We start from the raw sequence: 25,973 nt of genomic DNA on the forward strand, positions 1-25,973 counted from the left end.
CTGTGGCTGGACAAAGGCTCCTTCCACAGTGAACAGAGGTGAGCCGGGCGCGACCCGGGCGGCGACAGGGAACAGAGAGCAGGCGGCCCTGCGAGTGGACGAGCAGCCTGGAGGGAGAGACGACGGAAATGATTTCCGAGTGCTCTCCAGTCCCCGCTGAGTCACAGTGAGCCCGCAACACCGCAGTCCTGGTGAACACGGCTTCGCAGTTAACCATCAGTATTGCCAAAGAGTGTGTGCATCCGAGATTTTGATTTTAAATGTCAGAGACGACTACATGGTTATGATCACAGAAGCTGTCCGCGTAAGACCCGTCTATGGGTATGTCATTGTTTTCACACAGCGGCTGTCCCCTGGAGTTCAGAGCTTCCCGGGTGATGGAGAACCAGCCGTCGGCCACCTCCTCAAAGTACCTGCTCGGGCAGGCACGTGAGGAAGGGCACTGGCTCCCAGCGATGCCCGGAGGCAGAGCGGGACAATGTGGGGCTGCCAGGACCTCCACGGCCACCTGTTCCAGGTCCCTCTCGGGCACACACAGCTCAGAAATGCCCGTTCCCTGCCCGCCTGGCTACCCAAATCCTCAGAGAGCTGAGTCCAGTACAGGCTTGTGAATAAAAAGAACAATTCACCAAATAATTCACAAAACTGCTGCTTTTCAGCCTAAATGTTTGGCACCAGAAATGTTTCATACTCACATTGGAGGGACCCCCCAGCCCCCAACTTACTAAGCCAAGCACGAGTCTGCATCCCCAGCACAATGGCGGGCAGCGTTAGGATGCAGAAGGAAGAAGCCTAGGAACGGGGGCGGGGCTCGCTGGGCACCTGGATACGCGCAGGCAGGTACCTGTCTGTCTCTCCTTCCCAGGAACCCAGAGTTGGAGAACAGCTGGGTTCCGATCCCCAGCTCTGAGGTGTAGAAAGACTGCCTCGGGGAAGGGGTGAAAAGCCCACCAGGGCGATGAGCGGGGGGCCAGGAAAGCCAGTGATGGATGGACAGACGCCCAGAGACCCGCTGCGTGTGAAGTGACCAGAGTGGGGGTGTGCGGCCCCCAGAGTAGTCACACAGCAGGTGTCTTCGCCCCTGGACACGTCCACATGCATGGAGGCGGCCCAACCTAGTTCAAGTGCAGTGGCTGGTTGTCAGGCAGAAGCCGGGTGAGAACGACAGGCTGCAGAGGTGGGGGCGGACCCGGGTCCAGCTGCTCCCGAATTGTGTTTTCCCTGGTTTGTGACCAGCTGATAACTCGGTGCAGTGATGTCACAGGCCTGACCGTCTCGGATTTCGGTATGGGTAAGTTCCCGACGTCAGGAAAAAACAATGCCATAAGTTAGAGTTGATCCTGATGCCTTAACCACCATTTTATTAACACATTATAAACAAATTTGTCTTTATAAAACATTAACATTCAAATCAAAGGTGAGCGAATGTGGTAAAGACCCTGTGACGACACGGGGCCTCGTCCAGATTGGCCGTTTTCCCGGTGGACACCTTTTCCCAGAAGGGCCTCTTTTGTTTAACAGGTGTGGTTGCTGTTGTTTAATGTGAACTTTTTAAAGTTAATATTAACTCCCCCCACCATGCCTTTTCCTCATGAAGATCATCAATAGTAAAACCGGAGAAAAACTTGCAAAATGTAAAAACAGTTACACGCTTTAGAGCCTTAACATTATCACGTATTGGTCCGAAGGCTCCGTGCTTCCTGTTCGTAACCATTTGCATCTACCGATGCCGATGGCTTCCAGTGCCCGACTGACCGCGCTTCGCCTTGCAGAACAGTGACCCGAGCTCACGGTTCTGTCCCAAGTGTGATCAAATAAATGTCTAATTTTATTGGAGCAATGAGTTATCCTTCAGGTGTGAAGGAAAAATAAAAATGTGGAATCACAAATTGGGTAATTATCTCTGCAGTCCACAAGAGTGGAGGTTGGGGAACCGGGTCAACAAAACATTTCAGTGCAGTAGTTGACTTAAAAATAGACATTTACATATAAACACCATGTGAAGACTCCTGCTGGGCCGGGGCCACACAGCGAATCCGAAACACAATTCTGGGTTTGTCACCTATGTGTCTTATCTACTCTTTTTTAAGTCTGTTATTAGGATGGTAAAGCCAAACTGGGGGATGAAAATCAGAAAAAAAGAAAAAAAAATCTTTTTTTAAACAATAGAAATGCTTTTATCTGGCCATGATGTATCTAACACATTCTGTACTTAAACCTCATTCTTTGTAATTCTCACCAAAGATATGCTTTCATTGATTTTTAGAGACAGAAAAGGGGAGAGGAAGAGAGAGAGAGAGAGAGATTGGTTGCCTCCCATATACACCCTGACCAGGGATCAAACCCACAACCTAGGTAAGTGCTCTGACCGGGAGCTGAACCTGAAACCGTTTTGGTGTGTGGGACAAAGCTGCAACCAACTGAGCCCCCCAGCCGAGGCTAAACCTCCTATTTAGTTATTTCAGCATAGGGGTAGCAGAAGAGCTTGTCTCATCTTTATTTGTAAATAAATATTTGAAAGGATGAAGTTTTAGCCCAGGAGTTGGCAGAATATTCTGTTGGCAGTGTGCTGATGAATTTCGAATGTTATGAAGAATGTTTCCTTTCGAGGATACACGTTTTGGAAGAAAACCATAAACTAAGAGTCTTGACAAGTGTGCGTGTGTCTGTGTGTGAGTGTGTGTGTGCGTGAGAATGTGTATAAGTGTGTGAGTGTGCTGCATATAAAGCAATGATTAAAGCTCCTACGTTTCATGATTTTTACAGATTCTTTGAAAATAAATCATCAAGTGACTTCAACGTAGTCTTGGCAATTTCTTCCAGGAGACAGGAAGACGTAAACATGTATTAAAAATACAAACTTTAAAAAAAGGCAAGGCATGTGAATTCCTGATTCTGAGATTTCTTTTCCTATTAATTATCTTTTAATTACAAAAGGCCTAGTACCTGGGAAGTCTCCCTCTTTACAGAGGGAATAGAAGCAGACACCTTGGGGTACATACCTGGCCCAGAAGGTAACCCTTTCAGCAAGTCCTTGAGGAGGCGCAGTTACCCCGAAACAGCAGCTGAAGGAGCAAAGGTTTGGAGCACTAACTGCAGAGCTGGGCAGCTGCACGGGCTCGGTCCGTCCCAGGTCTGTTTACCCAAAACCTTTGCTTTGTGCTGAATACAACTCCCCACGGATTCACTCCCTCCCCTCCCCCCGACTCCTGTGTTGAGTGAACGTCATCACACGAACCAAGGTAGACGATGGGATGTGACCTATGACGCCGGCGAGAAGAGCCACCATGCGGACTGCAGAAGGGGACCCCACCCCTCAGTTTGCTCAGGAGCCATCCGTCTGCAGGAACTCCCGTGGCAGTGACAATCTACTGTCCACCGCACGTCCAGCCAGGACCAGCTGTCATCATAAGACAGGAGGCTCCCAGGAACCTCACCACACTCTGCCCGAGGACAACTACCGTCCTGGGTCACGTGAAGAGGTGTGACTGAAACATCACTACCGTGACCTTAGCCATTCCTCACATCCCTAAACTGGGCCCATGTTAACCACAGTGCAGATTATCCATTAAAACTGCCCCGCATGGTCAGGTCCCATCTTCCCATCCAACCCAGCGGCCACTGGTCCCCAACACGGCTAATTCTTTTTTGTTTGTTTGCTTTTTTATCCTCACCCGAGGACATTTTTCCATTGTTTTGTTCAGATAGAGTGGCAGGGAAAGAGAGGAAGAGAGAGAAACATCGATGTTAAAGGGACACATTGAGTGGTTGCCACCCGCACGACCGAACCAGGGCCGGGGACAAACTGCAACGGAGGTACGTGCCCTTAGCGGGAACCGAACCCGGGTCTCTCTGGACTGCAGGCCGACGCTCTAACCGCTGAGCCAAAGTGGCCAGAGCGGCTAATTCTTTTTTAAAAAATATTTTCCTTTATTGATTTTAGAGAGAAAGGAAGGGAGAGGGAGAGAGAGCTAGAAACATTGATGAGAGAGAACATTGATTGGCCGCCTCCTGCACGCCCCCCACTGGGGATCAGGCCCACAACCTGGGCATGTGCCCTGACCGGGAATCAAACTGGCGACCTCTTGGTGCAGGGTCACACTGGCCAGGTACAGCTAATTCTTGATAGTTCCCAGCACACTGTCTGAATTCGCTTTCGCTGTGCTAATCCCCCACCTATAAATGCCACAGAGCACTGACCCCTTCCCCTACTGTTCAGGGTTAGTGTCTGCTTTTCTGTGAGACAGCCTTGGTCAGTCAACATGAAGAAAAGGGAACGGCTAATCAAACTAAAAGGTGTTTGCGCAGCAAAGGAAACCATCCACAAATGAAAAGAAAACCCACTGAACAGGAGAATGTACTTGCTGATACATCTGATAAGGGGTTAATATCCAAAATTTATAAAGAACTTACAGAACTCAACACCAAAAATATAAACAATCCAGTTAAAAAATGGGCACAGCACCTGAACAGACACTTCTGCAAAGAGGACATACAGATGGCCAAGAGGTGCTCAACGTCACTAATCACCAGAGAGATGCAGATCAAAACCCCACAGAACACCACTCAGGCCTGGGAGAATGGCCGCCATCAACGAATCAACAAACAGCAAGCGTCCGAGGGTGTGGAGATAAGAGAACCCAGTGCACTGCTGGAGGGAATGCAGACTGGGGCAGCCACTGTGGAAAGCAGTACTGAGTTACCTCAAAAAAGTGAAAGTGAAACTGCCTTATGACCCAGCAATCCCACTTCTGGGAATTTATCTGAAGAAACCTGAAACACTAATTTGAAAGAACACGTGCACCCTTGTGTTCATTGCAGCATTTTCAACAATAGCCAAGATCTGGAAACAGCCCAAGTGGCCATCAGGAGTTGAGTGGATAAAAAGCTGTGGTACATGTACACAGTGGAGTACTACTCTGTCATGAAAAGAAAGAACATTCTACCCTTTGCGACAGCATGGACGGACCTAGAGAGCATCATGCACAGTGAAATAAGCCAGTCAGGGAAAGACAAGTACCACATGACTTCACTATATGTGGAATTTAATTTAAAAAAATGAACTAACAAAAAAAATAAAGACAGACTAATGGATAGAGAGCAGGCTGACAGGGTGGGGTGGGGGTATTTGGGGTGGAGGGCGTAAGCAAAAAAGAAAAAAAAGAGAAAGAACTCATGGACACAGACAACAGTGTGGTGATTGTGGAGGGTCGGGGGTGGGGGAGGTAGAAGAAGGTCTAGGGGGGATAAATGATGATGAAAAAAGAAAAGAAAAAAAGAAAGGAGAATTGGAGTGTTAGGCGTGACCCCACTGATTTGTTGCATCACTTCCTGCTGCAGGAATGTCTTCTTCGGGGACAGTTTCCCTCTGAACACCCAGCCCCCCGCCACATCCTCGCTCTGCGTCCTAGTTTCCCTAACAGCACACTGACACTGACCACGACCCAGGTTCAGCTGGGGCACAGCGGTTCTACACATTCCCGAAGTCAGGCAAATGCCCTTCATTTTTAAAAAGTAGAAAATGAAAGATTTTCTGTGTCCTTTAGAGTAAATTTTAATACTTGAAAGCCTTAAAATATGATGTGTTAGCTGCTCTTTGTAAATAATTTCAAGAATGAAGTTCCAGTTATTCATGGCTACTGGGAGCGGCACCTCGGGGTCTCCCATGAGGCTGCGAGGACACTCAGGCTGTGTCTGTAACCTCTGGGAGGCCCGACAGAGGCCAGAGGTCCCCTCCAGAGCCGCTCATGGCAGACTTGTGCTGGTTATCGGTGGGGACCCTTCTCCACCTGCGCTCTCCACCTCCACCGAGGTCTCTCCATCTCCACCCGGGCTCTCCAAACAGCCTGGGTTTCTACAGAACATAGTGATTGTGCTCTAAAGGCAAACATCTCGAGAAGGAAAGATGAGAGAGAGAGAGAGAGAGAGAGAGAGAGAGAGAGATCGCCAGCTCCAAGCATGAGTTATACCCTTTCATGACCCAACATCACCACCACATTCTACTCATTAGATGAGATTCACTAACTGCCCAGGTTCTTTGGAGAGGAATCCTCTGCATGTTCCAAAGGGACAGTGTCCCAGAATGTGTGGATACACTTTAAAGGTGCCCCAAAATGACATGTGCCTTTGTTAAACTGAAACTATCATTTATTCAATTATGGAAACCAGGAAGATAAAATTAATCTGATTGCCACTGTTGCTATGAATACAATTCTACCGAATTAATTTTTTTGTAAGATACTGAATATATAACTAAGTCTTTTATAATATTTTAATATAGTCTTCAGAAGTCTTAATAACCTTGCCGAGTGCATTTCATAACATTTTGATGAGAAGCCACTGCGGCGAGAACTCAGAAAACCAATTATTTCACATCAAAAACTTGGAAAAAGAGAGCGGATAAAATACTGTCGACTAAACTACAGTCAATGTTTGAAGAAATTAAGGAACACATTTTGAATACCTTACTAGGGAACATTTTTTTTAACTCTGAAAAGACAAAAGGAAGGATGTACCACCTGTAAAGTCATCAAAGTTGAAATGTTTAGGAGCTTGAGGGAGGGACCTGGGTGAGGCTGCCGTCGGGCGCAGGGGCCCCCCACACAGCGGAGCCCCCTCTGCCAAGGTCAACAGAGCCGAGGCGGGGAAGCCCTGTTCTAGACAAGCATGTCCGAGTAATTTCATACTGTGATCATTTCCATCCAGCTTTTTGCTTTAATATGCCCCTCTTCCTATTTCTCTTGGTCAAAAGTATACTTTTCCTTCAATTCCTAATTCACATGCATTTTTTTTTTTGCATGGAAACTTCAATATGACTGGTAAACTTTGATTAAGATCAAACAATATTTTGAGCTTCTATACTCTTTGCAAGACTCATTTCTAATTATGAGATTCTAATTACATACTATGTATACATGGAAGACAATAATGCTAGCATCTATGTAAATTATGAAGCATAATAATAACATAATCCTAAAAATCCATCTCAATTTGAAAACAGAACACTACCATCTTCTTTCTCCATCTACTCACAAATATGTCCAGACTCCATTCGCCACCTCCTCTGGGCTAGTCCTCGCGGTTGCGACACCTCCTTGCTTTGAGAGCACGTTGGTACGCCTGCATCTTTTATTGCCACTCGTTTTTGAATCACAGAACAAATGGCACCATCTTGTACCTCGTCTCCTGCGATGTTCCTTGCCACTCATTCTCTCTGAGAGTGGGCTCTACTGTTGCTGGCAGCAGGAGTGACAGTGCTTCCCTGCCGCCTGCGTCCCATTCGGTTCCTAACAGTGAGTGTGCGTGAACCTTCCTAACGAGCAGGCGCGTGCGTGCGCTGCCTTCGTGGCTGCTGGACACAGAGCTGGTGTGAGGAGGCTGCTGGTGAACAAAGGCGACACTGGTCAGACGACCAATGAATAGATAGGAAATTTCTGAATCATCGCAAATGGAAGTGTCCAATTTTCCTAGGTTTTTGCCACATTCTTTCCCAATGGCTTGATTTATACGTTCCTCCAACACACGTGAGTGTTCTTTCCAACTTACATTCTCACTGACACTTGCTACAAAGTTTTGGGCCTGGCCTGGCCAGTGTGGCTCAGTGGTTGAGCGTCGACCCTGCATCAAGAGGTCGCCGGTTCATTCCCGGTCAGGGCACATGCCCAGGTTGTGGGCCCGATTCCCAGTGGGGGGCGTGCAGGAGGCGGCCAATCGACGTTTCTATCTCTCTCTCCCTCTCCCTTTCTCTCTCTCTAAAATCAATAAAGAAATAAAAATTTTTATGTTCTGGGTATGTATTATAGATAGCAGACAATGGGATTTTGTTTTTATTTATTTAAGAACGTTGCTTTGAAACTTGCAAGTTCAGTCTGTTTACATTCATGGAGGTTCTGATCTGTTTGGAATCTTAGAATTATTTTATTCTGATATTTTACTATGTTCTGTTTTATACCACTATTTTTCTTTTCTGGACATTTTAAATATATACTCTCCTTAAAACTTACCTTTTCTTGGTTATCTTAACAATTGACTGTGTCCACTTAAAAAAGAATGTAAGATTTATTCCTTCACTTTATGCTTAAACAATATAAGAATCTGAGAATAATGTAATTCTGCTCTTTCTTTCCCTGGTTTGTATGCTACTATTGTTCAATGAGCGGCTGTCTTGTAACAGCACACATTATTCTTTTATAGATAGAATATTTAGTAATTTTCTTTGATCAAAATTCTTCCTTTCATCAAAGATTCTTCTTATAGAACTTCTTTTCATCCTGTGCTACAAGTCTTAGAAAGCCTTTTACGCATGTTAAACGAATGGTCAATTTCCTCATTTTTTTATTCTTTTTTATCCTAATCCTTGAATGACAGTTTTACTGGGCAATTCTAGTTATTTTCTCTTAGCATTTCAAACTGCTGCATGGTCTTCTGAGCTTCTGTGTGTTTGGTCAAGTTTCCCGTGTGGCTGTAGGTGAAGGGTCTTTCTAACCGTCTGTCTTGACCTCTCTCCGTCTGCCTCGCTTGATGGGCCAGCTGGCTCCTCACAGGCCCCGGGGCAGAGCCGACTCTGGGGCACCTTACACCAGGGTGTGTGTATGTTTATCTATGGATCTGATTTTATTACTTTCACAATACATGCGATGACTCCTTTTGAACTGTATACTACTGTCTAAACTAGGCATTTTTGCTCTTCTGCGTCTGCTTATTTCTGTCGATTTAATTTTTCCACACTTTTCCGCTCCGTCTGCCTGGTCTTCTATACCTAGCCTTGAACTTCATATCACGCTATCCTTTCGTGTTTCCCTAAAAATGCTCACCCAGACTTTTCCCACATGACGGATTCTGTCTATATAGTAAGAATAGGCTTTCTTTTCCTGTTCTGTGGAGAGCCTTTATGGGTATTCTGAGTTGTTCCAATATTGTTTACTTGGTTCATTTGATGGAATATTTTCAGTGACACACTTTTCTCTTGAGTCTTCAAGTAATGTTCCATTTCCCTGGTTCCTTAGGGTCCTTTTACTGATACCATTTTGTTGTCGCCAACTAGGCGGACGTGGGCAAGTCACCAGACTTCTTGTGCCTCAATTTCCTTGCGAAATAGAAGTAATTGCACTTTCTACTCTAGAAGTTTGTCACAAGGAATAAATGAGTGAAGTACAGAAAATGAATTCACGTAGCATCCGGGACACACTAAATGCTCAGTTAAAATCAGGCCCCTTATATTATTTATATTTTACTGTTTCCTTCTTTATGCAGCTTCAAATGTGATGATAACCAGCAGAGATGGTGTCTTAAATGATCTCTTTTTGTGTTTTGTTTGTTAATCCTCATTTAGAGGATATTCTTCCATGGATTTTTAGAGAGAGTGGAAGGGAGGGAGAGAGAGAGAAACATCAATGTGAGAGAGACGGATCAGTTGGTTGCCTCCTACATGCACCCCAACAGGGGCTGGGGACCAAACTCAATACTCCCGTGACCAGAAATCGAACCTGTGACCCTTCAGTGCGAGGACGTACGCTCTGTCCACTGAGCCACACTGGCCGGGGCTAAGTTATCTCTTGACTGTCCTAGTTTTCTCTTGCATCCTGGTCAGACGACCTTTCAATGGAAACAGGGAGAGCAGGGTGAGAGGTCATGATCTCAGGTCCAATTCTGTGGTCCAGGACAAGCAGATGGAGTACAGGCCTAACGGTGGGCTGGTCCCCACAGCCCAGGCTCCTGTTCTCTGAGGCGCTGACCAAGGACAGTGCAGTGTCCACGCGGGGCTGCACCAGGCGCTGTTTCTGCTCCCGCTCTGACAGGTATCAACAGGCTGGGGAGGAGGGATGCTATGGCAACAGTACAAATAAATTTCAACCCTGGCCAGGTAGCTCAGACAGTTGGAGCATCGCCCTGTACACCAAAGGTTTTGGGTTTGATTCCCGGTCAGGGTACATACACGAATCAAACAATGAATACACAAACAAGTGGAATAACAAAGCAATGTTTCTCGATCTCAAAATCAATCAATAAAAAAGAGAGAGGTGATGTCCCTGTCCTTTCTCTTGGGTCCTATCTGGCCCCAGCAGGCTGGCTGACGCCCACCACACTGGGAGGGGCGGTCTTGACTCCGTCTACCTGTTCAGACGCAAATCCCTTCCAGAGACACCCTCACAGGCACACCCAGAGATACGTACCGGGTACCTGGGCACCCCCTTATCCTATCCCCGTGGAGATGACACATAAACTAACCATCATGCTGAGGTATAGATTGAAGGGTTTGATGTCTCAGACAAAATTCAGAGCATCATTTCTCTCTCCCTGGGGTTTAGGCAGACACCAGTCACAGCGCTTACTTTAGGCAGGATCTCCCTGACGGTAACCACAGCCAAAGCAACACGCTCTTTCCATTGACACAACCGCAACCAGCGGCAGAATGAGACGTGCCTGAAGGTGTCTCTGTCACTACTCTGTATCATTGTCACAGGTCACCTCTTTGCTCAGAGAGCACCCATTTGAAATCCGAGCACTGGACTGATGGTTGTCTAGTTACAGAGAGGCCGTGACAAGTTGGTGTTTACACTGATAGTGCCACTCACACCTTACACGGTCAGCAAGGAAACGGTACGATAAAGACGTGCGGAATGAACCCTAACATTCCACCGGCGCTCCAGTTCCCAACGCACCTTCAGGCCGCGGGTACTTTCCAAAAACCATCTCACAGTCTTTTCTGTTGGGAACGACTGTGCACGTTTTGCTCATCCACTCCACAGAAAAATAAATTTTAAAAATATCTTTTAAAAAGGGTATTTTTAGTACAGGGTGTGTGCATGTGTGTGTGTGTGGGGGGGGGGGTTACTTATTTATTTTAATGTAACGATTGTGTAATTTACTTAATGGGATTGAGGCTGGGTTTTCACAAGGTATCACAACTACAAGGAAACGGATGGTAAGGTGGATAACAAGGAATTAAGGGTTACCCTCCAGTTTAAGACACTGTTTATCTCATTTGAGGTTGATGGAATTCAAATTGCTTCATTAGCTGAGCAATACTGTGGAAAATGAGCTGGGTACTTACCCAGAGGCTCTTTCATTTGCATTTTTGCTAAATTATCCTCTGCTTTGTTTTCTGAGTGCTTAAGAGCGGGGACTAAGAGAGAAAGAAACGTTCCAGGTAAGTAAACCAGGGGGCATTCGGGGACCAGATGCCAGGAAAAGTTTATCAATGAAGATGTCAGAACTGCGCCTTGTGTGTTTGTGATACAAAGACAGCCTTGGAGTGGACGCACACATTCATTCCCCCACACTCACCAGCACCCCAAGCAAAGCCAGAGGCTGTTCTCTGATAAAAGACCAATACTCCAGGCCCCCGCCCTCCCCGCCCGGCTGCTTACAGTCCAAGGCTGGAATTCCAACTGAGCTCAGCCTCGATGGCGTCACACCTTGAACAGTCGGCTGGCTTCTCCCTCACCCTCTACAAACCTGAAGCACTGTTATTTTGCAAAGTCATTTCCTTTAAGCTCACTCAAAAGGAAAAAAAATCTTGTTTGTCTGGTTAAACAATATTATCCTCCAAATAAAACACTAAGTATTTAATAATGTTTTGTTTAGTGTTTTAATAGTAGGCCAATTTGCAGAAATTATTATACGTGTACGGTATAAATTCAGAGGCAATCAAATGTGTGACCGTAGAATCTGAGCCAACAGGCCACTGGCTTCGCTGGACACCGTCGGCGCTCCTGTTTGCGAGTTCTCTCATTTCCGAGTTCTTCCCACACGCAGTCCTTGGAAAACGTCTTAGTTCATACAAAACACAAATGCACGCATAACATCACACAGACCCCTTTCAAATCGGGGTCAACGTTCTCATTTCTTATGGCACCTCCAATGCCCCTATAGATTTTTTTCTTAACATTTCTTATTTTAAAAAATATTGGCTGACGCCTAAGAAAACTGCCAAGAAAGAATGTTCTCAAGGATTTTGGTATTTTAAGAGAAAATACAGGTCTTTGATAGGCACCATCTCCTTCAGAGACGATTTTAAAAGTAATTTTAAATCCCCGAGGCCACAAAGTCAAATGAACACAACTTCAAAGCTACGGACGGAAAGTAGCCATAACATTCAGATTCATGACGGGGATGAAACACAATTTTCTCTGTTCAGAATTTTTGAAGACAGTCCTTCCCTTGGGGGAGCAGCGGACTCGACGGTCTCGGCCAAATTCTAATGGGCGAGCTGTTTCCCGCCATCATTCAGAAAGCGAACATCTACCTCTTCCATTCGGTCGAACAATTTTAACAACTGAAGACATCTGAACTAGTTCATGATAACGCCTGTGGGGTTTTGATAAAAATAGAGTAAACCTGTTTTATGTGAAGTGATTCATGCCTCAGCCCAGGAGGGCAGCTCCCCTGTCGCAATGTCAGTACTGGGGGTCAAGGGGAGCAGGGTGCTCAGGGTCCAGGAGGAGGGCTTCCACTTGCAAAGCCCCAGTCCAGCCACGCGAGGAACAGCAGACCAGAGCACGGCGTGGGAGGCTTCCCGAGCCAGCGGTCAGCTAGCCAGGGACCAAAGCGGGGCCACCTGACTCCCGTTTTGTTTTTCAAGCCACTTCAGTGACCTCTCCCAACACATTTGCCATTAGTCTCCAATCAGTTCTTAAAAACAAAACCACAACTTACTATTACAGCCAATGCTCCTATGGACAACACTTCAAAACATCGTTGTGTTTAATACTAGATACTTTGTTTTTGGTAAACATGAATGGTCCTTACATTTTCTTTCTTTGGAATCTGATGTTATTTCAAGTTTAACTCAACCCATTCATTCTATTCGTGTTTGAATACTGCGTGTTCTAAAAATACCTGGCTATTATCCAGCTAATGAAACCTTCTAATGAACTAACCAAGTTTAATTTGATGGCTGGGCTTAACTCATCAAAGAGGAATTAGGAGTGTTATTAGCTGATTAGTTGTCATTAAAACAATGCACATTTGTATGTTCAACAGCATTCTCCTATATGGTGAGAAAGAAAAACGTTTTAAGTCTTAGTTGTAAGAACTGGGAGATGGCTGCTCTGGAACCTTATTATTCCAGGCTCTTATAGTTCTGTGAAGGTTTTATTTTTTAAACATAAACTTGAAGTATGGATTGTTGTCCAGGAAGAAACAAACGCTTCTTATTTCAAGTAACTGTTCTTTTAGTTCTTGAGTTTTTTATTTTTATATTATTTTTTGCATACCAGAATCACTATAAAATGAGAAAACTGATAGTCATGTTGAAAGAGATGGGCAAGAAAGTGTGTTTTCATGAAAATAATGAAGGATACAACACGAGAGAATACACTTTGTAGTTGTGTGACATCGGGAGACCAAGGACATAGACAGGAGAAGACGGGCAAACTGCACAGAGTGGAGACGTGAGGCTAGAAAAGGAGATAACAGAAACGATGCAGGAGAGGCCACAGCCCACATGCGAGTCAGGGTTCAGTTTCAAGTGGAAACTGGGATGAGGTGTAGGAAAAAAGCGACATTTGCTTCATGCAGGCCCACGCCTGCGAGACCGCAACATCTCTTAGGGACACTGTACAGAAAAGCCAAAACTCCCTGTCTTTAATCCAAAGACCACACGAGAAACCATTCTTGTCTAATGACCCCTACGAGTTCTTCCTCTGAAAGGTTATGCAAAGCCTCGTAGATACTTTTATCACTTTAAAAACCAGTTCAGAATCCACACCTTACGTCTGTGGATGACCTGGGCCCTCCAAGGTCAAAATGCAGACGGCAGAGTTTGTCATGAGAACGAGTCACTCACCGTCGTGATTCGGGTTTCCCAGCGTCCACGGCTCGTCGGAGTCGAAGTGAGTGTCTCCGCCGATTCCTGGTCCAGGGAAGTAGGCGTGGGCCAAAAACCCCCCCTCCCCGTCGAAGGGAGAGCTGTCTCCGTGGAAACCGGATGCGAAAATGATGGTGATGTCCACGTCCCGCTTGCCGTTTTCCAGCTCGCTGTAGGGCACCTCCTCGAAGGTCAGAGGGGTCACGTTCTGCCACACGTCGAAGGCACGGCGGATCGCTTTGCGGGTCTCGGTGTCCCCTACTTTTGGAGTTACGTTCTTTATACTGAAATTCAGAGAAAAGAATAATCGACATGGCTTCGTTATAGACAAGCTGACTTATTAGAGATGTAGATGTACTCTGTGAGTGAAATGTTAAATGGGAAAGAAATACATTAAGTTCTTATGTTTGCATAGCTCGAGTCCTCTGCGTGGGGTATTTCATTCCCAGCTGTCCCAGGTGTCCCTGCGGAAGGAAGGGCCACTCCTCCCGAACAAGCTGGGAAAGGCTGCCTTCTTCAGGACCACACGGGGGCGCGGTTTCGAGCTGAAATAAAGAAACCCAACTTCTTTCTGGTGGTGAGTGCTTTTCGGGGCTCAGCACTGTGTGTCCACTCGCCACTTCCATACCATGTCCTTGTGCATCTGCGGTCACCAATTCCGCAGACACAGTGGCTTCTCCATTTTTAAAGAAAAGGGCCATTAATTACAGCTTCTGCTGGTCTATTGTTTTCTCCTTCCAAGCTTGAATCATTCTAGTTAAGATAAGCAATGTGAGTGAACAGCTTTTTAATACAAATACTTAGCAATTCTATACATTTAAAAAAGTAACTTGGACATTATTTATTTAATTAGTTTATTTGTCTCAATGCTAATCACAAAGGGATTAAAATGATAAAATCTTGTTCTCATTTATTTAGCACTAATTAGATATTTCTTTTCTCAGTTCTTTTTATATTTTTTCTAAGTACAACATGAATGAAATATACGTATATATACTTGTATTGTGAAAAGCAATGAGTAATTTCCATGAGCAGCATAAATAAATTTCAGATCCCTTCCACCAACAATCTTCAGCTAAAAATCCATGAATTCTCACCAAGGAACTCTCTTAACACATGAAGGAGGATATAACAATCAAGTGGACATTAATTGCATTGCAATAATAAAAGAGAATTGGGAGCTAAACCATTTATACTAATGGAGTAACAGCGTATGGTGTCTTCATTGCACGTCATAATATATACAGAACTTAAAATTAGTTTTGTCTTTTTAAGGCATTTAGCAGAATGGAAAAAAATAGTTAAGATATATTTTCCAATGGAAAAATTATATGCAGATCATATTTTTATCTCGATTGTAATGATGTCCAGATAAGTACAGATGCCAGGCAGGGGGCACACTACAATGATGGTAAGGATGTCAAGCATTATGATGAGGAGCCGGGCAAGCAATTTGCAGGGCCTTCTTTAACCCCGAGCTACCCAAGGACAGGGCATTTATATCGACTTCACAAAGACAGAAGTTGAGATTTGGAGGAATCTGGAGAAAGTTCGGATTGATGTGGCTGGTTTTCCAACCCAAATATTCCGACGCACAAATCCATCGTCTTAAATTCTAAGCTGGACACACATCAGAAACAAGGTTGTCCCTGTTTTCTAACACAGGTTCTAGAATGTGTTTACACTGACGGTTTGATGGTAAATATTCTCTCTATATCAAGAAAACAAGGAAGAGAGCCCCTGGAAAGGGTGGGTGGGCATTCCCACTGGAGAGATGGCAAATGAAGGAAGTGGGGACAAGCTGGGCCAGTTCAAGGAACAGCAAGCGGAACAGTGATGTGCAGCCTGGCCAGAGGGGGGCAGTGTTGGGCCGGGGCCAGGAAGGGGCAGACAGACAAGGCAGGGCCTGTGGAGAGAGGTGAAGACCTGGAGCCGCTCAAGCAGAGAAGCGACACCAGACTTATGCATTAAATAAAGTGGGGCTGCTTCGGGGAAGTAGCACACTGGCATGGAGAAGAGTGGGAGTGGGAGTACCCACGAGGATGGAGACTCTTGAGAAACTCAGGGAAGAAGTGGTAGGCTTTGGCCGGGGGTACCAATGGGGATATTGAGACACGATGGGGTTAGAAACATATCGTGAGGACACACCTGCCAAGGTGTACTGAGGGCTGAACACGGGCTGGGAGGGGAACTGAATGAGCCGAGGACGGACAGAGTGGACTCCATGCCGCTCGGGGAGGGAGCCATGCAGGGTGCTGTTGTTGCTTTATTTTACCTTATTTATTTTTGTCTTAGCTGTATGTCCCATCCTGTGTGATGCTCTAAACTCTATTTGAGAAGGGGGAACCTCAGACATGGAGGCATCACAGACTTTCCCCCAGTTTGCTGATCCCCGAATCTCATGCTCGATGGCTGAACAGGCACTCGGACTAACGTCGTAACTTTGATTTTTATCTAAGCTCATTTTCCTAGCATTTTTTTATTTCCTCCCCACACCGAGGATCTCAGAAGCACCCCTTTTGTAGGCAAGTATCCTTATGGCACATTCTTTGAACGAACAAACTGCAAGGGGGTTGCTGTCCCAGGGACGAGAGGCGGGCAGGGAGCAGCCGGTTCCGGCAGAGCTGACGCACTGCAGGATGAGAGAAATGGGGGGAAGAACGGTAGGCAATTAGGGACACACGGCGAGGGGCGGGGGCGGGGGGCGACGAGGCCGGCGAGCACCCGGCTAAGGCGATTCCGTGACCGAGGAGCCACAGGCTGCGGCGCTGCTTCCCAGGGAGGGTGCAGTGAGCAGCCCTTTGCGTGCGGACGACGCTCCAGCCACCTGAGGCGCACGCCCAAGGCAACGCTACAATGACTTTAAAAGAGCATGTAGATGTGTACAAAGAAGTGGAAATGTATAAAATGTTTGTTTAAAACCACAGAAAAAGAGGGAAGATAAAAACAACAACGGAGAATGTAATCGGCAGCAGAGTTCTAAATACAGCAGATTTTAATTCAAGCATATCAACAATCACTCACTGTGACTGCTCAAACTATACCAATGGAAAGACAGAGACAGTGGATTCAAAAGCGAACAGCAACTCTGTGTTGCCGACGAGAAACCCGCCTTAGATATCAAGACACCAATTAGATTAAGAGTAAAGGATGGAGGAAGATACCCCGCCCTCCACTAAGCAGAAGAAAATGGTGACAGCCACGTTCACTGCAGACGAAACTGACCCCGGACAAGAAACAGTACCAGGGATGAAGTGGGCACTGCGAAACGCCGAGGGCGTCCGCTCCTCAAGCAGACGCAGCGGAAGGCAAGGTGGGTGCCGAACCACAGAACAAGCAAGGCGACGCGACAGAGCCCGAGAGAACTGCAAGAGGAATGGGAGGAACGCACTTAGCTGGAGACGCGCGTGGCCCTCAGTACTGACAGACCTGCAGACAGCAGACAGCGACCGGGTGGCTGGCCTGAACTCCCCCATGAATCTACTCAGCCTAACTGAAAGCATAGGCTCCTTTGTCTTTTGGTCAAACGATCTGAACAGACATCTCGCCAAAGAAGATGTACAGACAGCAAATAAGCACAGGAAGGTCAGAGGTCACGAGGGAACCGCCGATTGAAACCACAATGAGAAACCATGGCACCGCTCTTAGCGGGTGACAGTCAGACCACCAACAAGACTGGCACTCGCCGCCCCTCCCCCGTCACTGGTGAAAATGGTAACGGCGCAGGGCTCTGGAGTCGCGGCTTCTTACCAAGCTACCGGCAATGGTACCGTAGATTAACCATCACACTGATGGTGAAAGTTAATTAAAAGATTCAAAAGCCCTGGCCCAGTGTGGCTCAGCGGTTAGAGTGTCCGCCTGCAGGCCAGAGCGTCCTGGGTTCAGTTCCTGCTAAGGAAACGTACCTCGGTTGCAGTTTGTCCCCACCGGGGTTGGGGTCGTGTGGGTGGCGACCACTCAATGTGTCTTTCACATCGATGTTTCCCTCTGTCTCTCTTCCCTCCTCTCTCCCTCCTGCTCCATCTGAAGATAAATGCAAAAATGTCCTCCAGTGAGGATAAAAAAAAAAAAAAAAAGATTCAAAGACATTTTGTATAAAGGGCAATTACTTACATGTGCTATTGTTTAGGTATTTTTTTAGATGATTAATTCTTGATGAGGAATATCATGGGTTCGGACACTCATCGCCAGTCCCTCGGAATACAGGCCTCCGTTTGGGGTGCTGGAAGTGTAGGTTACAAAAGGGACCGAGTGTGTCCAGGAATGACGCAAGGTCCTATCGGATGATTCATTCTCGTTCTTGATTGCAGTTTTACGTTCCTCATGGGAACATTGTATCACTACTCGCTACACTGTGTCAACGTAAGACTCCAAACAAGAGCAGAGTGAGTGCTGTGAGCTGGGGAAGGGGACCACCACGGCGCGTACCTGTAGGTGACGTGTTTGTGCTGCCACTTCTGGCCCGTTAACGCGTATCGCTTGCGGCGGACATTGAACTTGGAGCTGCCTCGCGTCTGGTCAGGCACACCACAGCGCGGCCTCTTCATCCAGCTGCAAAAAGTGGGGTCTCCGTTACTGACCAGCAGCCCGATGTTCGGTTACTGAACATCACTGACTGCGAAAGGAAATCAACCGAGAACTTAATCTGTGACAGTGATCACAAAACCGGGAAACATAAAGGAGAAAACTCCATTTTCTTGCAGTTTAAGTCTAAGCAGAAAACACCTGTTTTCCCTGAATGATCAAGAATCACTAGCCTACAACTCAAGGGCTTTTTGACATTTTTTTCTCTAATGTATTTGGAGTAAATTGTAGACTGAGTCTCATAAAATGAAACTTTTAAAATAAATGATCAGTAAGGTCTCTTCCAGCTTTAACATTCAACAATTTTTAAAACCTATTACAGAACCTTAAACTCCAGGCATTAAGAGAATACACCCTCCTTTCTTCTAGCTCACACAGATGACCTGTTTGTCTAAACAACATCGGCCTTCTCCACCTCCTCCTCCACCTTCATTATCCAGATTTCCAAGTCACAGCCCTATAACAACCGAATCGATGCTTCAATAGTATGTTTCTGAAGATGAAGTTTAGCGTCACATAAATAAAATTTGCTACGTTTCTATGAGAAAATGGAATGCTGCCTTTGGTTTATAAACTGAGTATTTTACAGATGGAGTCGTCTGTGTTCCCACAGACACATCGGACCATGGCCGTGTTTTCTTGTCCAAACAAAAAGATTTTCAGAACTTTTTCTTTTGTGACTTACAACCTGGCTTTTCCGTTCATGATCCCGTTTAATTGAACAATTACTAAGCTAATACGAACTCTTTATGGTCTCACATGCTTCAGGAGGTGTAGATGAGAAAGGAATCAACTTTTGCCATATTTCACCCACTGCTGGACAGTGTCTGTACTCTAAGTGGACGAGAGCGGACTTGGAGAAGACTAACGACGTCTGCTCTGTGAAACGAGTAACACAGCTTACATGTTACATGGATGCATCAGCTGCACTGTAAGTGCTGGGTGGAGACCTGGAGCTGCCCAGCTCAGGGACCCGGAGCACGGCCACCAGTCCTCAGTTTCCTTCTGAGGCTCTGTTGCGGGTCAGAGCGTCGTTCCCGTGCACCAAGGTTTCAGGTTCGATCCCCAGTCAGAGCAACCAATTAATGTGTGAATAAGTCAGACAACAAATAACATCTCTCTCTCTCTCTCTCCCCCTCCCCCCTTTCTCTTTCTAGAATCAATAAATAAAATTGTAGAAAGGGGGAAATTTGGTAAATCACGTGCCACATTTGGAACAGAGCCTGGCAGAGAGCAACGCCTCCTATTAGCATAATTATCACAATAATAACTATTTTACCAACACCAGGACACAGCTACACCAAGCGGCAAAAGCAGCAGCAGACAGATCACCCAGGTGGACAGGCGTCCGCTCGCTCTGAGCTGCATGTGAACATACAAAGGCCAGCAGACACACCCACCTCTGTTCTGGGCAAACTGCAAGGCCACGAGCTTCTAAACAAGTGGCTACATTAAGCAGCAGCCATTTGTTTCAGTAACACAAATATATATATGTTACTGAATATATATATGTGTGTGTATATACATATACACACACATATATTTAATAAGTGGAGCATTCATGGAAAACCTATAGGGCCACCCACTGCATGACCCTAACAGGTGCCTCCTACTTGTAATCCATAACCTGATGCCCCCCAGCGGGGCTGCCCAGGGCCCGCTCTCTGACAGGGCACCGTGGGGATGCTGGCCCCTGGCGTGGATAGCACAGTGCCCCTCGTACATATACCTCCTTCACTAAGACAATAAAACGGACTCCCCAAATATGTCCTGTGCAAATGAATCCGTAGCCTAAACACTATGCTCCTCAGCATCATGCGTTGAACAGGTTCTAGCCTCCAGACTGCCCCAAGTTCTAACAAAAGGTAAGAGTGATGTCTACTATTTACAGTCGTCCCGAGACAGCCTTCTGGATATTTTCAGATGTGTTTATTTTTATTAGTTTAAAAAATCTGTAGATTTTGTCTGATCCGTAGGGTCAAGTCCAGCAGTCATGAAAGGTTTTAAAGAAGGGAATAAACTTAGGGCTCACATGTGGGAAGTCTGACAGTGCAGTCTGAGACATGGGCTCTTTTCTCTATCAACGCATGAGCTGGCTGCATGGGAACAGATGTCACTTACAAGGCTGACGATGAAAAGTTGAAGTGCTTAAAAACCGCAGGCCAGGGGAGGAAGGTAATCAGTCTCCGCAACCCGCAGCGGGAACAGAGCCCGGTCAGCGCCAGCCCTCTGTAAGCGCTCACCTTCCCCTTTTCAGGAGGCACACCGAACGCGCCCGCTGGTTTAGCTCTCTGCCACCCTCGGTCGCTGCCAACATGAGGGCACAGCGCCCTGTGAGGTCTCAGTGTCGGGGTACAGTGGTATGCTGGGAATATACCCAGAAAAGAACTTCCATGGCTCATGAATCTTTTATCTTAAAATTGAAAAAAAAGAATCTTAACTCAATGAGCTGAACAAAAGATGAAAATCATGAAACACATAGATAATTAAGTCAAAAAGTCAGTGCTTCTGAATATAGCTAAATAAATATTTTAATTCTCAAATGGCAAGTTCAAATACCTCTACAGCTTCCTAACAATTCTTTGCAAAAAAGCTATCTTTCAGCCTTAAATTAATTTTGATTGAGATAAATGTCTGGGCATGGTTTGAATAAGTGAAGCAGAATTATTCAGCTCATGCAGAGTGTGTGCATGTGTGCGTGTGTGTGCGTGTGTGCACGCACACATGCGCATAGCCAGAGATCACCTTCAACATGATATCTCATCAAGCTTTATTGCACAGCACTGTACACACATAAAAGATAAACTAAAATTTAAAAATACTTACTACTAACACTGTAAAAACGTATTAGACTTTGTCATTATTGCCTGGCTAAGTTTTTCTCTCCTTGCTAACTATATCCTTTTCCTGCAGAACATAAATTGTTCCATTTGTTAAAGAACTTCAGTGAGCTTGCTTACAAAAATTAGCTAAGAAACCCATCATTTGAAAAACTGTTGCCATATATGATAACAAGCTCATTTTGGGGTGGAGGCATATGTATTTATAACTCTCTCTCCAACACCAATGCTAATGAATATAAAAGCAACATAATGCGCCATTTTAAGTAATACCTACATCTGCTGCTTGAAAATGGTTCGTTTCTTCCACATGATACAGAGATGACCATAATTGGTATTGCTGCTTTTAGTTACCCAAGAATTACAGACCGAACGTACCAAACGTCCATCTGCCAAAGGAGGGTATATAATTATTTAATTTTAAAAAATTGATCTTGCTCAGCCAGTGTGGCTCAGTGGTTGAGCATCAGGTCATCAGTTCGATTCCAGGTCAGGGCACATGCCCAGGTTGTGGGCCCGATCCCCAGTGGGGGGCATGTAGGAGGCAGCCGATTGATGTTCTTGCTCATCAATGTTTCTATCTCTCTCCCTCTCCCTTCCTCTCTCTCTAAAACCAATAAAGAAAAAAAATTTTTAAAAAAATTGATCTTGACCAGAGTCTAAAATTAGGTAAAAGTTTATAGTATCTGAAAATGAATCCTAAGACGTTATTTTAACACAGAGGGATGATCCTAGGTTTACACGTATTGTCCGTATTTTATGGAACAGGCTTTGATAAAAAACCACACCTCCCACCTTGCATAAGATCCCCGCGTGTCACCGCGGCTCAGACTGCTGGCACACAGCGCAGACTCGCGATCACAAAGGCACACGACTGCTGAAGCAGCGTGGTCGCCGAGTGCACTCAAGACTCGTACCCTCCTTCAGCCTAACAGCTGGGCAGCGGGGCCACGGCTGTGGCGGTGGGGCAGTCTGGTGAGCATGAGTGACAGCGGCCTGGAGCGAGGACAGAGGGAGCCCTGCAGTGAAGGAGGGGCTGGGGGTTCCCAAGGCTTTCGTGGGTTCACCTAGACATCACTATGGGGCTCACACTGGTGGAAGAAAAGAGGCATTTTCAATTCCAAAAGACTGAACCAGGACAGAGTTTTGTTTAAAAAGTAAAAGCAGCAAAAACAAAGCAAAACGTGGGCTGGTTTGCAGTTGAAGGCTGTCTGCACAGCTGGCCTCTCTGCGTGCCATGCTGCTGTTCACGGAAATGCTGTTCACTGTCACAGAGACCCCGGGCTCAGGGACCCGCCCCGCACCTCCTCACGGAGACCCCCTGGTTCAGGGACCCGCCCCGCACCTCCTCACAGAGACCCCCTGGTTCAAGTACCCGCCCCGCACCTCCTCACGGAGACCCCCTGGTTCAAAGACCCGCCACGCACCTCCTCACGGAGACCCCGGGCTCAGGGACCCGCCCCGCACCTCCTCACGGAGACCCCCTGGTTCAAAGACCCGCCACGCACCTCCTCACGGAGACCCCCTGGTTCAGGGACCCGCCCCGCACCTCCTCACGGAGACCCCCTGGTTCAGGGACCCGCCCCGCACCTCCTCACGGAGACCCCCGGGCTCAGGGACCCGCCCCGCACCTCCTCACGGAGACCCCCGGGCTCAGGGACCCGCCCCGCACCTCCTCACGGAGACCCCCGGGCTCAGGGACCCGCCCCGCACCTCCTCACAGAGACCCCCTGGTTCAAAGACCCGCCACGCACCTCCTCACGGAGACCCCCTGGTTCAGGGACCCGCCCCGCACCTCCTCACGGAGACCCCCTGGTTCAGGGACCCGCCCCGCACCTCCTCACAGAGACCCCCGGGCTCAGGGACCCGCCCCGCACCTCCTCACGGAGACCCCCGGGCTCAGGGACCCGCCCCGCACCTCCTCACGGAGACCCCCGGGCTCAGGGACCCGCCCCGCACCTCCTCACGGAGACCCCCGGGCTCAGGGACCCGCCCCGCACCTCCTCACGGAGACCCCCGGGCTCAGGGACCCGCCCCGCACCTCCTCACGGAGACCCCCGGGCTCAGGGACCCGCCCTGCACCTCCTCACGGAGACCCCTGGGCTCAGGGACCCGCCCCGCACCTCCTCACGGAGACCCCGGGCTCAGGGACCCGCCCCGCACCTCCTCATGGAGACCGTGTTCTGCCTGTTGTAAGAAATCAAACCTGTCCATCTTGAGTCCTCCTAGTGACCAGCAGGAGCTGTCAGAACCAGGGGACACAAAGATACCAGCTTCTACAGAACTCCACTTTCTAGTGTTAGGATCTAGCAATAAGTAGCTTTTAAACAAAAAATCCAAAGAGCAATCTGTTTCCCAAGGTCACGATGTATTGCATTCGTAAACAGTGTGTCATGTGTCCCCAGAAACGCAGTTAGAAGAGCTCAGCTCTGCACTGGGGAGCGGACAGCTGTGCAGGGCGCTTGGTGAAATGCTGGTGCAGCTGCCTTAACTGGAGTTCTGTGCCGACAGTGACAGAAGGCAGGGCTTCCTGTCGGTTTTTCAGCAGGTATATAGGTGTTAAAATTAAAGTCTGAAAAAAGAATGGCATTGATCAGAGAGCAACCAGTCAAAAATATCCACATTTTATTCCCAATATTGATACTTTTCTCATTCTTGCAGAATGCATGAGTCCTGGATCCTATCTTCCCAAATGCAGATCAAAGTTAATATTTATGTCTCTCTGAAACGGCCCAGGAGGGAAGGTGCTTATTTTTTCAAACTGCCTCGACCTTTTCAAACAAGACTCCCAGCCTTGATCATGTGCGTTCGGTGAGACGGACAAGGCCTGACGGACGTCTGCTCTAAGCATCAGAAGGCAAAATATCATTTCTAAATTATGTATTAAACTAGTTTAACATGTCAGGATTCATGTATATGTCCGAGCCCGGACATTTCAGGTGGCCAAGGTGTGACAGACGTGTCCCCATCAAGGTGCAGGAGAAAGTTCCCCAAGGGGCGTCAGAAGGGCCAGACTTTGCGGTTACCTCGGACCCTGCTTCTTTATTAGCTGTTTCTTTACCCGAAAAGGCACGGAGAGACGCATGCCTGTCCCCCCGTGCGCACCACCGATGAGCAATGACCACAGCAAATGAGGAGGAGGTTTATCTGTGTCAGGGGCTCAGTAAACAGCCAGGGTGCTTCCCTGGCGGCAGGAAATGGTCATTTCTCCCTCGCTCTCCGGAAGCCGTGATGCTTTCCATGCGGGCAACTGCCTAGCGCCCGGCGGTAAAAGGGTTTGAGCCTCTGTCTAGGGCCCCGTTAGCTTCAACGCCATGGAGAAGACACCATGTCTTCTGAGGCTGAATCTGCCCCTTTCACAGACCAAGATGCCCAGCGGAGCACGGCTGGTGGACACAGACATGGAGGAATGACTGAGGAATCGTGAGGTGACACAACTGTTAGAGCATGAACAGGGATCGAACAGACTTTTCAGGGAAAACCCGTTTGATTTAACACATTTAGAGAACTGTCCCTCGCAGGAGCCTGGGGACTGGAGACCGGCTCCCTGCGCCCTTGCCCGCGAGAACAGTGGTCTGGACTGCTGTCCATTTGTTTTCCTCGCGGTCAACAAGCAGCTTCCGGGACACCACCCAAGAGGGACGAGAAGTGCCCTTTGCCCTCCCTAGCCGTACAGCCAGCCAACATGTCACTGATGGTCCCTCTTATTTTTTTTTAGGATTTTTTAAATTGAATTTTAGAGAGAGGAAGGAAGAGAGAGTGAAACATCGATCGGTTATGTCCCGCACAACCCCCACTGGGGATCGAACCCAAAACCTAGGTATGTGCCCTGACCGGGAGTCCAACCAGCTACCTCTCAGTGACGGCACCACGCCAACCAACTGAGCCCCTGGCCAGGGCCGGTCCCTGCTCCTGTGGCTGCACCTGGGCCCCTGTGACCCCTGCTCACAGTTTCTTTCCTATTTTGAGAATGTGCCACTCGAGCCGGGCGAGTGACTTTGACATTGCATTGGACTGAGTTTAAATAGGAAACATTTCAAAGGCAATTCCTGAGACAAGGACCAAGTGAGGTCGCTGGAGTTCGGGACAGGTTTTCGGACGACCCGGCGAGAAGCGCAGGAGCCGTGACTTACTCGATGGTGTTCCTGTCCACCTTGCCCGTCATGTTGATGCCGTAGAACTGCTGCATGGCCGCCAGGGCGGACTGCATGGTCTCGGCCGAGCGCAGCACTGCCATCCGGGGCTCGGGCGGGGGCAGGTACCCGTACTTCTGCAGCCACACCTGCAAGACAAGCAGGAGCCCGATCAGCTCGCCAGCAGCCGCGGGCTCCGGACCGCCGGCTACAGCGGGCTCCGGACTTGACTTCCCCGACCAGGGCACGTGGCACTTCCCTCTTTTTAACTACGTAAAGGTTTTATCTCTTTTGCACATACATTCTGTTGTTTCAATTAGTTAAATAGAATTTTAGTGGTTGTTACAGATCTTTCTAATGTATCTACAAATGCCAACTGGAAATAAAAACACACACACAGATGAGTCATATGTTGCAAGCAGACAGTTTATAAGGCACAGTAGTAAATACTCAATAAAATAATAAATAAGACCATTCCTTCCCTCTGGGGACTCAACCTCCCCAAATACAGAAGGTGTTTTCCATGCTATGAACCTCTGGGACATTCTGAGGGGAGGAGTGAGCAGACATTTGTCACACCTAAAGTGCCCAGGACGTCCGTATCCG

The 25,973-nt window shown here is 47.4% G+C and overlaps 1 protein-coding gene across 1 annotated transcript in view; it reads right to left on the reverse strand.

Annotated features, from left to right (window-relative positions):
• MMP16 (matrix metallopeptidase 16) overlaps positions 1–25,973 on the reverse strand; it is a 154,641-nt gene that overhangs the window by 48,543 nt on the left and 80,125 nt on the right. The window contains exons 2-4 of the mRNA XM_036264150.1: positions 25,368–25,516; positions 18,239–18,361; positions 13,790–14,094 (exon numbers count right to left, since the gene is read on the reverse strand). Coding sequence (XP_036120043.1) covers positions 13,790–14,094; positions 18,239–18,361; positions 25,368–25,516 — 577 coding nt within the window. The remainder of the gene's footprint in view (positions 1–13,789; positions 14,095–18,238; positions 18,362–25,367; positions 25,517–25,973) is intronic.

This window comes from Molossus molossus, unplaced genomic scaffold, assembly GCF_014108415.1.
Source record: "Molossus molossus isolate mMolMol1 unplaced genomic scaffold, mMolMol1.p scaffold_m16_p_16, whole genome shotgun sequence".
Classification (NCBI taxonomy): Eukaryota; Metazoa; Chordata; class Mammalia; order Chiroptera; family Molossidae; genus Molossus; species Molossus molossus.